At 35.8% G+C, this 18,598-nt stretch overlaps 1 protein-coding gene across 1 annotated transcript in view; it reads right to left on the reverse strand.

The window, feature by feature from the left end:
- Samsn1 (SAM domain, SH3 domain and nuclear localization signals 1) overlaps positions 1 to 18,598 on the reverse strand; it is a 146,168-nt gene that overhangs the window by 93,549 nt on the left and 34,021 nt on the right. Inside the window, exon 6 of the mRNA XM_026411894.2 lies at positions 14,629 to 14,705. Coding sequence (XP_026267679.2) covers positions 14,629 to 14,705 — 77 coding nt within the window. The remainder of the gene's footprint in view (positions 1 to 14,628; positions 14,706 to 18,598) is intronic.

Here is an 18,598-nt window from a genome sequence, read left to right on the forward strand (position 1 = left end):
AGTAACTAGGCATCAGATCAGTCCACTGCATTTTATTCAGTTTAATTCCATGTGCCTAGGAAATTGCATAGCTCAAAATATGGTTGCTGAGTATAAGTACAGTTTTGGTGTTTTTTTCCAACAAATGGATTGTCCCAGTAAATTTTTGATACTAGATTGGCTACTTTCTGGACAGCCTCCTCCTCTTGCTAATAGGTAGTTTATTCCTGAGGGATAAAAGTTGGAGTTAAGATTATTATAATAAATGTAAGATGGATATGGTGGTGTGCAGCTGAAATCCCAGCAACCCAGGAGGCTGAGGCAGGAGGATCACAAACTCAAGGCCAGCAACTTGGCAAGAATCTGCCTCAAAATAAAAAGGACCAGGGATGCAGCACAATACCCCTGGGTCCAATCCCTAGTATCCTCAAAATAAAAGAATAGTAAAAGTTACAAAGAGGGAGAGAGAGAGAGAGAGAGAGAGAGAGAGAGAGAGAGAGAGAAGAGAGAGAGAGAGAGAGAGAGAGAGAGAGAGAGAGAGAGATATGAAATCATGAAGACTATCCACTAAAAATAAATCATCTAGAATATTTTCAAAATAACAGATTATTTCAGCTCAATCTCCTAATCTGTTACCTTCATATTTGGACTGAATGTGATTGAAATTTATCATAATGTTCTTTTTTAATTCAAGGTGTGTTCTAAGAGACTGCTCCATAAATTTAACTTAACATTCAACTTATCAATGCATTTTTGTTGAATGCCTACTCTAAATTAAGCATTATCCACATTCTGGGGATATGGCATTAAACCAGGAAAATGTGATCACTGCTTTCAAATAAAAAGTTGATAGACTATAAACCTATAAACAAGCATGTGAATAAGACAGTGTGAGATAAAAAGTGCTATGCTAAGAACTAACAGGATAGTCAGATAAGGATAAACAGGATGGTTCACCAATTTAGACTGGGTGTTTAGGAGGGACTTTGCTAAATGAACCAAACAAGAGTTGAAGATGGTTTTGGATGCAGATGATGTTTTAAAAGGACACAGCAGCTGAGAATTGGAGGACAGAAAAGGTTAAGCCAGTCAATTGAGGGAAGAAAATTCCTGGAAGGGGAGTCAATTGGTGCAAAGATTCTAAAGGTAGAATCCCTGAAAGAGTTAATATGAGGTACCCAAGAACAGGTGGAGTATTTTAAGATAATCCCAGAGACTAACAGAAGTCCTTCAAGGAGGCTTCTGTAGAATAGGCGAAAGAATACATATGCCTGAGGGGAGTGACACGAATTGGTTTACATTTTTATTCATGTTTTCTATTTAATTTTGGTCATCTTTCTTTCAATTAACTTTTCCCGGGTGGTATTCACAGATGCTCTGATCTCATCCATCTTTAACCAATTATTTTTTAATTTACTGAATTTCCTACCCCCTTTCCTAGGCATGCATCTCAAAAGATAACTAAGTACACATCCTTTTATTTACTTCCTTTAATTTCCCATGCTTTCAACCAAGCTCAATGCTTTCCCCTACTACTCTATTTAAATTGCTTTTGGTCCAATGACCCATTCTTTTTTTATTTCTTATTTATTAGTTCAAATCAGTTATACATGACAGTAGAAAGCTCTTCAATACATTGTACACAAATGGAGCAGAATTTTTCACTTCTCTGGCTGTGCATGAAGTAGCATCACACCATTCGTACAGCCATACATGTACCTAGGGTAATGATGTCCATCTCATTCAACCATCATTCCTACCCCTTTGCCCCTTCTCCCCTCCCCTTTGCCCCCTCCAAAGTTCCCGAACTTTTCCCTGCCCACCCCCACTTCTCATATGCATTAGCATCCACTTATTAGAGAAAACATTCTACCCCTGTTTTTTTTGAGATTGGCTTATTTCACTTGGCATGATATTCTCTAACTCCATCCATTTACCTGCAAATGCCATAATTTTATTTTCTTTTAATGCTGAGTAATATTTCATTATGTATATATGCCATAGTTTCTTTATCCATTCATCTTTTGAAGGGCATCTAGGTTGCTTCCACATTTCAGCAATTGTGAATTGTGCTGCTATAAACATTGAAGTGGCTGTTTACTCTTAAACCCTTTAATCTTGGTATTCAGGAATGTTGACTACCATAATCTTCTGCAAGTACTTTCCTTTTGTGATTCTGTGACACAATGTTGTCCTTTTGCCTTTTTTTATCTGTTCCTTCCCTAACTTCCAAATGCTGACACCTTCTTATCTTGAAATTAAATTCTTAAACTCCTTCATGGTCAACTATGGGCCCTTGCCTAACATCACCCTTCCCCTTTCATGCGTGTACACATGTGTGTGCATGCTCTCTCACATACGACTTTTTATAATACTTCCATGTTGATGACACCCAATATATCATTCTCCAGGCCTCGAGACAGAGCTTCAGGTTCACAGACCCAACAGATTGTTTAAAATGGCTTATAAGCATGATCAAAACTGACTTCTACACCTTTTCCTGAACATGATTCTCATCCAGTCTTCTCCAACTTAGTGAATACCTCCATCCATTCAACTCCACGTTCCATAAATCAGTTTGCTCTGTCCTACTTCCAGATTACCTCTTGAGTCTGTCTGTCTCCATCTTTATTGCTAGGACCCTTTAACTTAATTGTCTCTTATTGAAAATATTGCCAAGTCTCTAATTGGTTTTCTTTTCACTTTTGTCTTTTAAAATTAGAATCCTCTTTGAAAGATGGAAGTCTCCATCCAAATGGTAATTATATGACCATAAATGTAACTTTTTCATTTGTATATATTTGATATGTACCTAGTGTTTTCTCATATATACTTACATGTATAAATGAAAATAGCTTTTAGTTCGTTTTGCTCACAATTCTTTAAATAATGTAAAAATTTAGTTAGAGTGGTAGGTTAAATATATCTCATTTTCTAATACTTTGCTTGACAATTAGAATTATAGAATAAATTTTAGAAAATGGAATCAATGAATTATTGAACTGGGTTAGTCATACAATTTTATGAACTGGGATGGAAATTATTAGAGATCTAGTCTACCAGCCTATTTAATAAATGAGAAAGCCCTAAGTAGCTTTCCCAAAGAAAGATAATTGATTAATAATAGAGTTAAAATGAAAACCAAGTATTCTGACTTTTAATCCAATGTTCTTTCTTAGAGGATTTTTGAGAGCCAGCATAATTACTAGTCATCTAGAATGGACAGCCAAATTAGGACCAACCAAATTCAGGGCTTTGATTTGTAAGTTAAATATGGTTTCCCAGTACAGCAGATAAATATCAGGTAGATAAGAGACTTTTCTTCTTAAATGTATATATCTAAGAGGAACACAGGCACATACACACTGGAAGGGCATTTACATCTCTCTTCTCCCTTCCTTTTTTTCAGAAGAGTAACTTAAGCTTATGAAGTCTCACTAAATCCAGATCACCTATCTACCTGAATCATGTTCTCTTTACCTCACTAATGAAAAGGTGCTGGAGAGTCACATGCAAGACCTTGGATGAAATAAACAACAACAACAAAATTCCACCCCTTTGTTCTTAATTTTATGCTTACTTTCTCATTTGGAAAAACTCTAATGTCAATCTTTCACAAGTATTAAAATAGACAATCCTGATCGCCTGATATATATTTTATATGAGAAGGAGAATGGAGTTTTTAAAGATAATATTTGGGTTTATTTTTAAAGAAAGCTGTAATGAAAATATGGAAGTGAAACTTCAGGAGTTTCATGTAATTTGCATTGACAATTTTCTCTGAGCTTCCTAGTCTTCTGACTCTCAGCTTTGTTATTAAAAATGTACACATCCGTAGGGCTTTAGAAAAAATGTCTCTGCTCACAATCTCTTAAGTAAAAAATCAGAATGTCAATTTGTATAAAAAGTTTGCATCCTTCTTTATATTTGCATAAATAATTTCCATCTTTGTATATATTCTATTTTCAAGTTTTTTTTTTTTACAATGAAGATGCATTACTTCTATAATTGGGAGAAAGTCTATAATTCTAAAATGCATTTAGAATGCAGGTTTCAATAAGTTATTCTGTCTTTGCCAAGAAGGGCAGAAGTACCAGTTTTTCTACTCTGAATTGGTTCCTAACCACTTGAAAGGAAAGTTATCTTGGGATTGGATACAAAATAGAAGGTTTTTTTTTTTCCCCATGGTAAAAACAGAAAAAAAAAAAAAACCAGCATAACTCTCAAAGCTATATCTACATTCTTTTTATACAAAGTGACTAGTCTCTATTCATGACCTAAAACATACTCTAAAAAGATAATTTGTAAGGTCACAATGATCAATTATCATGTAGTAATCCAGCAGACAGTGATAAAATGAAGAGGATTATGAGCTGGAATCAATCAATGCGGACACATGAAAACAAACACATTTCACTTTAGAGTTTTATTTCACTGCTATCTTGGAACTACATCTAACTAAAAAGACAATTTGGGAACTATTTATGCAAATGAAGAAAAACAGTTGGTGGAGAAGTTGCCATGTTAATAATAGATATTCATATATGATTATAATTACAAAATTCATTAATCTTTTAGTGATAGAAACTGAAATTAAACTAAGACTGGACCAGCACAATTTTAAAAACTCATTGAAAGAATAAGTAATTAGATTAAATAATTAAATCAAATATATTCTCTTACAAGGCTTTATAATACATTTACTTATTCATTTAACACACATTTATTTACTGAGAACCTAATGTGTGGCAGCTGCAAAGGAGGAGACATTTGTCTTCCTGTGATGCTCATTGTTTAGTGTAAGCCCTAAGAAAAATAGTCATCTGTAACTGAACCTATGCCCTCCATTAGAAGCTTAACTCTTTGGGGATCCAGGCCTATTTTCACACATCTCAGTTCCTTAATATGCTCAAGGAATATATTTGAGCTGAATACTTGGCCAAAAATAGATTGGGGAAAAGGCTAAAGTGTGTCATAGGAGAAGTACAAATAAAGTTCTGTGGCTGGGGATGTAACTCACTAACAGAGTGCCTGCCTAGCAGGCGTGAAGCCCTGAGTTCAATACTCAGCACCACACACACACACACACACACACAAAATAATAATAATAATAATAATAATAATAAACACATATATACACATGTATGCATGTACACACGTATTCATATATATGTATATGCGTATACATACATTCTGCAGTTATTCATAGGAGAGAACAATTATAGCAGGTTGGGGGTGAAAAAGGGAAACCAGTGTGAGGTGAGGGTTTGCAGGCATTTGAACTGCCAAACTATGTAATTTAGTGTATCTAACAAAGCCTGTTATGTAGCAGACTTAGCCCTCAATGTAAATCCAAGCAACCCACTCAAGTCCTAATACAGGCTTCTAGCTTCTTCTTCCTTTCAAGCAGGTTGTGAGGTACACAAACTGGTCTTAGAATAAGGTGCCTCTGGGAATGCAGAAAGAGGCTTGGAGAAGCCACACAGGTTCTATTTTCTATGGCATAAGGAATTTCAAATTCAGGGCCGTCTCTTTGCATTTCTGTAGGGGTAAAGTCACTCTTAATGTGGAGGCATTGCCAAACCAGCCAAAAGCTGCCAAGATTACACCAGTCAGAGATGCAAATGGAGGTGTTTTTTTTTGGTTTACGGGGAAAAGCCACAGATGCAATATTGTTCTCACTTCCTGTGTAATATCCCCTGCTCTGAAATTTTGAAGAAGTTTCTAGAACTGTTCATAACAGTGGTTCTCTTTTTGGGTACACTTCCTGTATGACAAAAATAATAGGAAATTTTAGAGCTAATATATGAATTAATTTTCTTTCAGTACCTATAGGATTTCTAACAATAGGAAGAGCCATGGGTATAGAAAATTACATAGAAAAAAATTCAACCTTTGTATCTCAAATTTTTAATGTAATAAATACAAGAAATAAATAAGAGAAAACCCTGATGCAATAACCAGCCCTGTTCTGCACATAAATGACTGTTCTGCTTTGACACTCTGCTTTGTGACTAGCCATGTGGACCTGAGCAAGCCACTTCACTTCTCTGCACTTCAGCCCCTTAATCTATAAAATAGGAAGCTGGACCAGAGGAATTCATTGTTCCTCATGTAAGTTTAGGGACATGAGACTAGACAAGTGTATCCTTCTATCCCTTCACATAAACACTTAGATCTTTAAAGTATCAAGGAAAAAGTGGAAATGAACTATTAATAATCCCAGTGCACGACAGTTTGAAGAAGCCTTTCCTAGTGCAGCACCCTATTTTAAAAATGAAAAAAACTGAGATACAGAAATGTGAATTTAGTATCATTCTAAGAGCACGATCAGTGGTATGGGTCTCTTGACCCATACCAGTGTTCTTGACACTGTTTCAAGTTAAGGTATTTCCTCATCTTCCAAATACACACTTTATTTTCCACTGGAATTATTTTTGGTACTCACTGAGATTCATTTCTTTCTTTTTATTTTATTTTTCCTCATGGTTCCTTAACATTTAACTAATTATGAAAAACCCCGAAGGCAAGAGAATACAGTGGAAGACAAAACTGTTTCCGAAACTTAGATGCCAATAATATGTTAGTTATTTTGAGAAAAGGCATCTATGAATAAAGATATTTTTGAGATTATTCTATTCATGCCTACATAAAGCAACATGATTTGCTGAGAGTATTTATTGGCACAAAGCTGCAAGTATGTATTACAGTTCCATTTTAGGAATTGATAATCAAATAAGTTGTGTAATTTAACTTGTAGTGTTCTCCCAAAACTGTTTGGAAAAAGAACTATAAATAGGAAATACAGTTTATTCAAGTCCATAATCTATAATACTTGATCCTGGAAATTTGCCACCTTCTAAAACATGTCTTTTCCATGAACCTCTGTTTAGCAATGCTCCCCAAGGAAAGAAAGGTATGTATAAATTATCCATAAGATATGTACACTCTATGTTCAAGTACACATAAATCTGAGGATTTTAACATCATAAGGGAGAGTTAGCACTTTAAGGAAATATGCTTTTTGACATTGTTAAATTTTCTCTATCTTAGAGATTGCTAAATTTTAGGGCAAAAGTTTTACATAACCTACCTATTCTTTGAAGGAAATGCATTATGCTTCTCTTAAGTAAGGAGACTTCTCAATAAAGATAAGATTTTTAATTTTTATGTTCTCTAAAAGCATTTCTTTGTGGCAACTAAAACAATTGTAATGAAGAACTCTAGAAAGCAAAACTCATTAAAATAATATCTTTAATGATATGTCTCACTATTTCATGAGCAACAGGCTTAACAAGTCTTTGACAGCAAGATGGACAACAACCATCACAGGTTACCCACTCTCTTTAGCATTGGAAGAGAAAAAGGAGATTCCGATATTAATTTTCTTTTTCTGGTACCAGAGATTGAACCCAGGAGTGCTTAACCACTGAGCCACATCCCCAGCCCTTTTTCATATTATGTAATAGACAGGTCTTGCTAAGTTACTTACAGCCTCACTAAATTGCTGAGGCTAGCTTTGAATTCACGATCCTTCTGCCTCAGCCTCCCAAGAGCATAAACCACAGTGCTTGGATTTAACATTCTTTAAAGAGCAAAATGAACAAATACAACTGCCACAAAGCTAGCAAAATAATTGGGAAAGCATCCATTGTTCCGATTATATTTATCCTGTTATCAAAGTACACTGATTGGTGTTTCATGCGTGACTTCATCTGTATGTACATAAATAGGATGATGAATGTGGAATATGTGTACTTGAACATACAGTCTATATGTCTTATGGATTATTTATAAATACTATATATTACATATTACATACATATGTTAGATTCACACCCTATTCCTTCATTTACTCCAATACCCATCTATGATCCAAAATCCTAAAGAAGGTTGAAGGAAAGGACATTAGAAACAAGAAAATGGTTTATGCAGCAGTCTACTCTGCAATCCCTCAGTGCCCTACATTAGCTGGCACTTATTAGGTATCAATTTTTAAAAGTACAATAAAGTTTAAACACAAACCACATATATGTTTGGAATTGGATAATGTCCCTAGTCATAGCATGAGATTTTATTATACTTGGTAACTGTCAGTGTAAGCTCATTATGATCCATTCCAATTTCTTTGGAAAAATTTATGTACCTGATATCAAACACAGTTTATACCTAGGGTACTTTAATGGGAATTGATGGAGTTTACAACAGAGATAGAAAGGTGCTATGGTCTGAATGCTGTGTTCCCCAAAATTCATATGTTGGAACCCTAATGCACAATGTGATACTGTAAAGAGATATGGCCTTTGGGCCTCATGAATGGGGTCAGCACTCTCAAAAAGAGATTGAAGGGAGTTGCTTCCATAATCAACTGCATGAACAGGATGCAGCAAGAAGGAACCATCTTTGAGGTGCAGAGCAAGACACCAAATTTGCTTGGCCCCTTGATGCTGGCCTTCCCAGCCTCCACAACTGTGGGCGACAAGATTCTGGTTAGAAATTACATAGTCTAAGGAAGTCTGTTATAGCGACCTGAACAACTTAAACAAAGGAAGTTTAAAATTTTATTATGAAAGGGGAACTAACTATGGAAAGAAGGAGAATTTAGGGAAAGAAGGATATAATGGTTTGCTGAACATCTTCTGAGAGCAGTATACCTTTGCTGTTTCATTTAGTATTTATAACAAAAGAGAATTTTATTATCACCATTTTACAAATAAAGAAAGTTAAGCACAGAGTTTCAACAAGCATAGTGGCTCATACAAAGAAAGGTAAGGCAAATTTGGTTATGAACTCCAAATTGAGAATTCTCAATTTCTAAAACATGGTACAACCAATGAACACAGATAAGAAGCAGAAAATTGACATCACAGCTGATGTGACTGAAGCAAGTGCTCAGTGATTGGATTTATCTTGCTAGTGTTTGTGGCTTCTTAAAGGATTGGATCTATATCTTTAGGCTTGTTACACTGTATGGATGCCAGGTAATATCTGGGACTTGGAGCTGTGTAAGTTCCAAGAATGTGTTTACTAGCCATTTTCTGAATTGCATAATTCCTTTCTAAAAATAAATGAGAAAAAAATGACAAATAATTTCTCTCAATCTTTCAAGGGGTTCAAAAGTGAAAATATTCATATGTATTTGAAGTCAGACTTTTAACTAGAAAATATAGTTCATTTACAAAATTCATTTGTCAGAATCAGACTTTTCTTCTTCCCTGAATAAATAAACTCTGCTTTGCTTTGAAAGGAAAAGTGTGCTTTTCCTAGATTCGGTGTAACTCCGAATATGGAAATAAGAAAAATATAGTGTGATTTTAACTTTGTCTTACCAGAAACAACAGGTGTAGATTCCATTTTAATGCCTTGTATCCTTTCAACATCAACTAAAGTACCACTTTTAAAGTCTTCTTTTCATAGAGATTAGATTCTCATTCTAACAAATTCGCCCTATATTTTATCTGCTAAGTGAGTTATAAACTTACTCTTTGGAAGCAGGACATTTTTCTCCATCTATTAGTATCTGTAATTTCAAAATATTATTATGTAGCTCTGATAGCTTTTAAATGTGTCCAAAAATTCTCACATATTTCTCTCTTCAAAAGATGGATCATAATGCCCCTCCTCTTTGTGTGAGCTGGATTTAGTAACTTGATTCTAGTAAAAAGAATATGATGGAAATGTTGATGTTTAACTTCTGGGACTCAGTCTTAAAAGGAGTTCTGTTCTAGCTGAACTTATACAGTACATAAAAATCATTCGAAATAATAAACACAGATTAATGCTTAATATCAGTATTCATCTCAATATTATCACAACATATTTAATGACTCTTTTGTTTGCCATTTATAAGGTACTGTTTGAAATGTTGCTTCAGCCTCTTTTTCCTTTTCCTTATAGATTGTTCACACCTCTCATCTCAAATCTGTCTAATGAAACTTTCAGAAGGACCTGCTGCTCTTGTTTATTAATAGATTATCAGATTACACCATAATCTTAAAAGTTCTTCCCAGTAACACAAGTGCTTTGACTTCAGTTAACCTCACTAAATAACTAAATGAATAAATCAATAAATAATGACAACAACAAGAAAATGTCCCACTTTTGTCCACACAAATCAATAAATAATGACAACAACAAGAAAATGTACCACTTTGGTCCACACACTACACATCTTTCCAAACAATGGTGTGCTGCAATGGATATAATTTTGAAGTTTTATATAACCAACAGGCTGTGAATAGCCCATATTGCATTCATTATTAATCCAATTTTTATCTCAAGAACTACATGACTAACTCTAAATGCTGATATCTCCCATGAGAACAGAAGTGGGTTAGTCTAGGTTGTGGAGAGATAAGTCTCCACACCATCCCACTTTGTAGACACAGGTCTGTCTGATTGCTTGGGTGGAGCAGTTAGACTTCTGCATTGTCAGAAGTGACTGTTTTCAAGATAAGATGTATCAGTTGAGAAAGTGTTCAGCTCTGAGGAATGGAAAAATCCACAATAGTGTCTTAACCAATTAGGCAGCTTATGTTTCCATAAACGAGAAGTCCAAACAAAGGCAGTCCAAGGCTAGGGCAGCTTCCAAAGAATGTCCTTAATGACCAGGCTTCCTGCCTTTTCCTGCTCCACCATCCTCACATCTCTGCCTTTGGCCTGCTGGTGGAAGATGGCTGCTAAGTCACCAGATATCATGTCCAGCGTTAGATAAGAAAGAGTGCAAAGGACAAAACTCATAGATCTTTGCTTTTCTTTTCCCCTCCCTAAAAATTTGTTAGCATTTCATTGGCCAGCCCTGAATCCCATGGCTACCTCAAACTAAAGAAGAGGCTGAAACTTCAAATACTTACTGTTTCCATAATAAAAGACATCAGGAAAGAAATGGGTTAAATTTTGTATGGAGTGATGTGGTACTCAATACTTTAATAGCTGCCATAGGACAGAATGTATGTGTATATGTGTATGCATTTTAATTAAATAATTTAATTAAATGTGTACTACATGTGTATTTTTAATTAAATATTCAGTTATCAATATTTTTTTTCTCACTAAAAGAGCTCAGGAGGAATACATTTTGACTCAGTCCTGGGTAGGGGTGCTTGACAGTGCTTAATTTCATGAGCAGTGAAGGTAATAAATGTTATCCCTCTTTTCTATCATGAATATGAATGACGCTCTGAAGGCTGAAAGCAACCTAAAAATTTACGTGAGAAATGAGGCATGCAACATTTTTGAAAATATATTAGCCCAAAGTCTGTATTACTGCATATTTTATACCCTTTTCAATATGCTACAAAAGGTTTGAACCATCAACTGAACGCTGCCAGAGAAGAACAAACAAGAACAAGGATACAAAAATAAATGCTGGGAGTCAAGTTCCCCCAAGACGTTCTTTATGGTTGGAATAATGATGACAGAACTAAGCAGGCTGCTTTCCCTCAGACTCTCCTGATCAGCACTTCTGCAAGCCTGGTTCTCCAGTAAGTTTATCCCAGGTCAAGTGCATAGAAATAGTCATGGAGCAAGTCAGTCCTGGGAAAGGCATTCCACCAACATACTCTACCGCCACTGGCTTCTTTGTAACTTCTTCCATCCCTGAGACCTATCTCTCATTTTGAAAACATACAGAAAGCATGTCTGTTTCAGGACTTTCTGATTGGAAATTAAGCATATGTTTAAGTCTTTTAATCTGAACTTTTTAATGTCCTAATATTTTATATGTATATGTCATGTGATCATGATAACTACTAAAATATTTCACAATCTATAAACTTTTTCCTGTGTTACTGGTATTCTGTAAAATAGTCATATGAAAACATTTATTCTGTTAGGATATTATACATTATCTTAATCCTTTCTATTTTTTTTTTCTTTTTGTACTGAGGATTCAACCCAGGGGATGCTTAATCATTGAGCCACATCCCCAGCCTTTTTAATATTTTATTTAGAGACAGGGACTCGCTGAGTTGCTAAGTGCCTCACAAAGTTACTGAGGTTTAAACTTGTGACTCTCCTGCCTCAGCCTCCACAGCCACAGAGATTACAGGTGTACACCACCAGGCCGAACATGCTTTCTATTTTTAAGGATTTTTTAAAAATTCTACAGTGAGCATAAATCATTCCAATAAGGAACAAAAATCAAATTCACTTTTTTTCTAGAGGCTGTTGTGTTCCAAGGACAGAGCTGAGCCAAGTTTGGACTTGTCAATTGACAATGCATGGGACTTCATGTCTATAGACAAGTACCAACTAAGGATTCGAATCCTGATCCCAAAAAGTCTCACGGTTTAGATTCTGAGCAGCGTCAGAGATTCACATAAATCCCCCATCCCTAGTCCCCAGTCACGACTATGCATTTGGACAAGAAGTCTGCAGCACTAACACCCCCAACCAACACCACCACCAACCCTGGGTCACTAGGGACTGAACTCAGGGCATTTTGTGTGGTAGGTAGGTAGCTACCACAGAGCTCCATTCCCAGTCCAGAGTCTACATTTTCAACAAGTTTTCCAAGAAAGTCTGATACAGATGGTGCTTAGGCTATACCTGCAGAAACACTGCTATACTGGTCATCTGTTGTTTGTTGGGGGGGACACAGTCTGTGCTAACGGTCCATCCTTGGTCCCACTGAGTCTTCCCCTTCACAGTAGATTTGCTTCTCCGTCTGAGAATCATTCCTTCCCTTCCTCATCTTTCAAAGGGTAAACTGAATCGACTTTCCCTCAATCACAAGGAGTTAATACATTGATACCTTATGTACACTCTTTTTGTTAAAACAAAGCATTCTGTCATAGAGATAACATTTCTTAAATAAGTTTAATTGATGCCTATTATGAATAAGAACAGAGTTATTAAAGAAAGATAAGATTAGTCCCTTCTCCCAAACAGGGATTTCCCAATGAGATGGCTCCTGTTTGTCTGCCACTGGGAATGAATTCCTTAAACTCACCTGTAGTGGTAAACTACATGGAAAAATTGAATGGTTACATTCTGGAAGCCCCACTTCTTAGCCAGCTAAAAGTTCCCAAAGCATTAGTGTTAGAGGAAAGAATTATCTTTTACCGTTTTCTTCTAAGAACTTTCTGCATTATTTCCTTCTTCTAACAGTTTTATATTTTCTACTGAAAATCTAAAGAAAAATTTCCTTTGGCACAAGACATATCGGGGGGAACTTTTCCTATAAACCAGCCAGTATTTTTTTCTGACTATCAGACAATGTTTCACTAAGATATTATATCTGAGACCTTATCTGAATTTAGGAAAATGAGGTTGCATATTTCAGAGATAATCTGCCAGCTGCGCTTGTGAAAGTGTCATCCAGCCCTTGTAAAGAATAAGAAAGGGTGGTGGGGCAGGGAAGGAGGGGAGAGAGACATAAAGCAAAAAAGAAGAGGAGCAATGACCAACAACCGAATTTTTTAAAGCATCAACTAAATGCCAGCCATGAAGCTAAGGGCTGTAGTGAGGTATCTCACTCCATCTTCATGACAGCCCTGAGACAGAACGTCCTTTATAGACTGATTTTACAGAGTGATGAAAACTGAGGTAGAAGGGAGCAAAGAAATGGCCCAAAGTCATATGGTAACTACAAGTCAAACCAAGATGTGACCACACTCTGATTTCAAAGCCCTTGTTCATGCACTTTTGGTGACTCCACTGGAAGACGGGTGCTCAGGCAATGTGCTAGCAGACCTCAGGAGAATACTCTCATTCCGGCAGCATCAGATCAACCAGCAAAAGCTGCAGTTGATCAAAAGTTATAGCCCATTGTTTAATTCATTGGAGGGCCTCCAACAGCCTCAGAAATCAGGCAGAATTTAGGAATGTGAGCTCCCTTTCCTTACCAAATCAACCCTTCACAATTCATATGCTATATATCCTCTGCCTATTGATCAATCTACTGCAGCAAGGAAGGTCAGTTCTAAATTTTCTAATAAAACTATCACAATGATTAAAGAGGACCTTATGGCTGTCAGAAAAATATCAAAAATCAGCCTGATGCTCGAGTTGCCTCTATTGACTCATATACTATTTTTTTTTTTTTGCTACAGGATGAATAGCAAGTACTTAGCTGTGAATTCATATTATTATCATTGTGAAGGCCCAACATTTGGATGTTGTTAATTGCTTGAATGCTTGGGCTAATTAATGCATTTTTTCAGAGGAATAAGTCAGGAGCCAGAGTATATGTCTTTATATGAAATGTTTCACTAAGATATTATATCTGAGATCTTATCTGAATTAAGGAAAATGAGTTGCATATTTCAGAGATAATCTGCCAGCTCTGAGGAACAGCCTCACACTGAAGGTTGTCAAATAGTTCCAAGTATTTAGCAAACGTCTCATCAGAGAACATCCCAGTATATTAATTTAACAGACCCAGAGTTCTTTTTATCAGAAGGCCATAGAGCATGATGTTTTGCACCATCAAAATCTTATTATCTCAAATCATTATTTGATTTTTTTCATTTATGTTCCAATTCATAGGGACATAAGTTTATCAATCACAAAACAACCAACAATAACTAACTACAAAGTAGCTACCGGGCTGTCTATATATTGTACACTATATCTAGCATATTAGAGAGCTCAGTAACAAGATTTTCACAAAACACCAACTAAATGTTGATTATTCATATTATTCACCTGATAAGAAGTCCCTTGTTCTTTTTCTTGAAAGGTATTCATGTGAGTGTTCAAAAGAAAGCCATCTTCATTTAGATCTATAGAAAGAAATAAAGGTTACACATAGATTGTCAGAAATGACAAGATTTAGGGCTGGGATTTAGCTCAGTATTAGAGTTCTCACCCAGCACACACGAGGCCCTGGACACCAGCACTGCAAAAAAACAAACAGAAGTAAAACTGCAAGATTTAGGAAGTTTAAGTGCAATTTAATATTAAATGTGTTTTTAGTCTATTTATGAATTTATATTGGCTTGGTCATAAAATTTTCTCTTCTTAAAGGTGTACTATTTTTACAAGAAATAGATCAAAATAAAATAGTGAAATAACAAAATTAAAACTCAAAATGCCACCAACCAGCTGTGTCCTTAAGCAAGCCACAAAATCTTTCGGGGACTTTTTCTCTCTTGGTAATAAAAGGATAGCACACTAGTTACAAAAGCCACTTGAAACTCCAAAATACTATGATTCCCTGCTGTTATCACCTCACCTGTTTCTGTTAAACTAAGCTATCCACCTCTGGCGTTTTGAGCTTCATTAGCTTGGGTCTTCTCAACATGAATTATTTATGTCAAAATTATTCTATGCAGGCTTTAGTGAAAGCTTTAGAATTTGCTTGTAGCTAAATGAAACCTTTTCAAAAATAACAGCAATTCCTTTTCAGACTCTGTACAAAGAGCTTCATTTATTTATATCTGAATTATATAATGTGTTAAAAGAGGGAAAAACCTATGGGTTACTTAATCTGTTTTATTTTACAGATGAGGAGACTGTGACCCACAAAAAAATCACCTGGCCACCAAACAAGTAAACATTATCTTCACCTTCACTCCTTTTTACTTGGAATCACTGCTAGAATTTTCCACAATTCCTTTTTTCCCTATTGTGCACTGAAGTGAAGCCTATCCTCCATGCATAGTGAGAACAGAATTTTCCTCAAATTCCCCTTATATGTTTCAGTTAAAACTTAGGTTAAATTCATAGTGTCAGAGTTATTTGCACCAATAACTGAATATTTAAACTCAAAGTCACTATGTTATAGGATTCCAATAGGACTCTAAATTTTAAGATGAGTTGATTCTGTGACGTGGTTCTTTCAAACAAGATATTCTATCATTGGGTCAGGATGCCAAAAGTTGTGATTTTTGCAACCTGTTTTTTTGTTTGTTTCTGCAGTTTCAAAAGACAATATTTCTTCCCTATATTTCTTTCTCTATTTATTTTTGATCCCTTTGAAATGAATTTTGAAGAGTTCCTTCTCAAGACATTGCTTTAAGTATGGACAAAGGTAAGTGGCCTCCTGTACTCTAGAATCTGTACTCTCTCTGAGGAAATTGGATGTGATTATGTACAATGAACTTACATAATAATACAAGGTGGTTACAATGAGTGGTTCAGACACAATAGGATGGGATGAGATTATTATGACCTGAGGTACTTATGCAAGAGTCAGGGCCCGCATGAAAGCTTGAAGAGTATGTATTCTAAGGCAAGGTGGAAGAAAAAGGAAAATTACAAATTCAGCAGTGTTTGTACAAATGCACTGAACACGGGCCTATAGTACAGAATGAGTGGACCATGTTTAAGGGCAGAGATTGAGATCCATTATTCCAGAGGGCAATTCTGGATATGCTATATGAAGAGAGAGGACCATGTGGGTAACTGTGGCCAAATTTAAATGGTCCCTCAGTATCAGGTGCAAGAATTTGGAGATCAATGTTGCAAATACAACCATTTGCAAATATTACAGGAAGTGGATTGCTCAAGGAGACAATGGATGTGCTATCATGAGCTAGAGGGCCAATTCACCAGCTGAAAGGTTGTCATGGCTTTCAGCTCTCTAAATGAACTCTCCTGAGACGTTGGGTCCAGGATTTTCAGTTTCCTTCATGTTTTTCAAACAAGTATGAATATGTGGATTTTAATGTAAAAATTTCTGAGTTTTAAAATATCAAATGGCCACAAACAAACTTGTCTTCGGAATAAATTCAATGATAGAATTACCAGTTTTCACTCCTGCTATAGAAAACTGGGGCCTGTTAGGGTTTGGGACTAAGGCTGGACATCAGGATAATTGCATTTTATGAAGATTAACCATAATGTGTGTTGACAAATTTCCAAAATATTTCCCCATAAAGATAGCATTTTTAACCACAGGAGTAGTTTGTGTCTAAAGAGTGACAAAGAGCAATAGTTAAATTAGGCAATATGCAGATTGAGTTTTCTAAAGATGGCCACAAACATATCTCTTCTGCAGTGTGACCTGTCACTACTCCATCAAGAAATGGAGTACGAGTCTCCTCTGAATAAAATTAGGCTAAACTTAGTGACTCACTAGTGACAGTAGAATGTGGTAGAAGTGACGCTTTGTGACATCCAAGGCTAGGTTAGAAGAAGACTTATTGTTTCTGTCTTGATCTCTTAAGGTGCTCATTTCCCAACACTTTTTCCCTTGTTGTGGAATGAAACTTTTTTTCTGTTGCTTCTTCTTGAAACTTAACCATTAGACCCAGAGAAGTTGAAGTCATATGGAGAGGCCACATATAGATTCTCCAGATGAGTGTCCAAGCTGAGCCCAGTCCATCCCAGATCAAGTGCCAGACAGGTAAGTGAAGAAGCCTCTATATGATCATTCACCAAACTTTTAATGTCTTCCCAGTCATTCAAGTCTTCCCAAATGAAGTCCCAGACATCATATCAAGAAGCACTGCTCTCACTGAATTCCTGATATCTGTCTGAATTTCATGAGCCTTAAAAGTATTGTTTTATATCACTAAATATTAGTGTGGTTTGTTTGAGTAACAAATCACCAGAACAAGCATGAACTGGATAGTGGATCATAAACATCTGTATGCATAGGAATGCACCATCCCACATAAAAATCGATACTCAAATTTTCCCTCAAATGAATATGCAGAAAAATAAACTGTATGAGTTAAAGAAAACTATCTTTATTTCTAATTAACTTCTAGGTAATTCTAATAGGGATACATCTGACTATAATAATTTTCAAATAGGGAACTATAATCCTAAGAAGAATTCATGTAAATAATTTAAGAATCCAAGATTCAAGATTTATTTGTACAAAAAACAGGATCTCTAAGTGCTGCCATTGTTGAATTCAGAAGAGCTTCCTTGGAAGTCTAAGAGCTGCCTCCCATGCAGGTAGCCTTTGCTCAGGGAGTTCATTCAGCCATCATAAGTGGACATTCAGTTGTGAAATAGCTCTTCTCTCTGCCATTCCTCTTATAGTGCAGTCTAGTCAGAGTTGAAGTGTCTGCTCTTGCAAAACATTTTCTTTATTTTTTTAAATTAAATGTGTAGGGTTGGGGTGTAGCTTAGTGATACAACACTAACACATGCAAGCTCCTGGGTTTGATTCCCAGCAGTGCCAAAAAAGAAAAAGAAAAAGAAAAGTGTGCTACCGAAATATTATCCAATATAGTAAATATATTTGTGACTTTGTTCATTGTCTTAAAATGAGGGTATTAGGAATCAGACCAAAAAGAAAAAGAAGGAGGAGGAGGAGGAGGAGGAGGAGGAAGAGGAGGAAGAGGAGGAGGAGGAGGAGGAAGAGGAGGAGGAAGAAGAGGAGGAGGAGAAAAGAATTAATGAGGTCTTAAAAATCAAGCCAAAAACATTTATATGCTTACTTCAAAGAGGCTGGCCAAATATTGATATTGAGTAAAATTCAGGACAGAATGAAGGTTTCAAACCAATAGCATTCACATGATAGAAGGCCCTAAGAATACCACTGTTCTCCCCATGGGTTTTCTTTTGAGAATGAATTTTACAAGATCATATGTAAAGAGGATTTATTTTTAAAGTAATTCTGCAGTAGTGTGAATGGAGTTAACACTGCTTTTACTACTAACCATGGTTTCCTGCCCTTGTTTCTTATTCCTTTATTTCCTTTACATGTCTTTTTTTT

This window comes from Urocitellus parryii, chromosome 2 (assembly GCF_045843805.1).
Source record: "Urocitellus parryii isolate mUroPar1 chromosome 2, mUroPar1.hap1, whole genome shotgun sequence".
Taxonomy (NCBI): domain Eukaryota; kingdom Metazoa; phylum Chordata; class Mammalia; order Rodentia; family Sciuridae; genus Urocitellus; species Urocitellus parryii.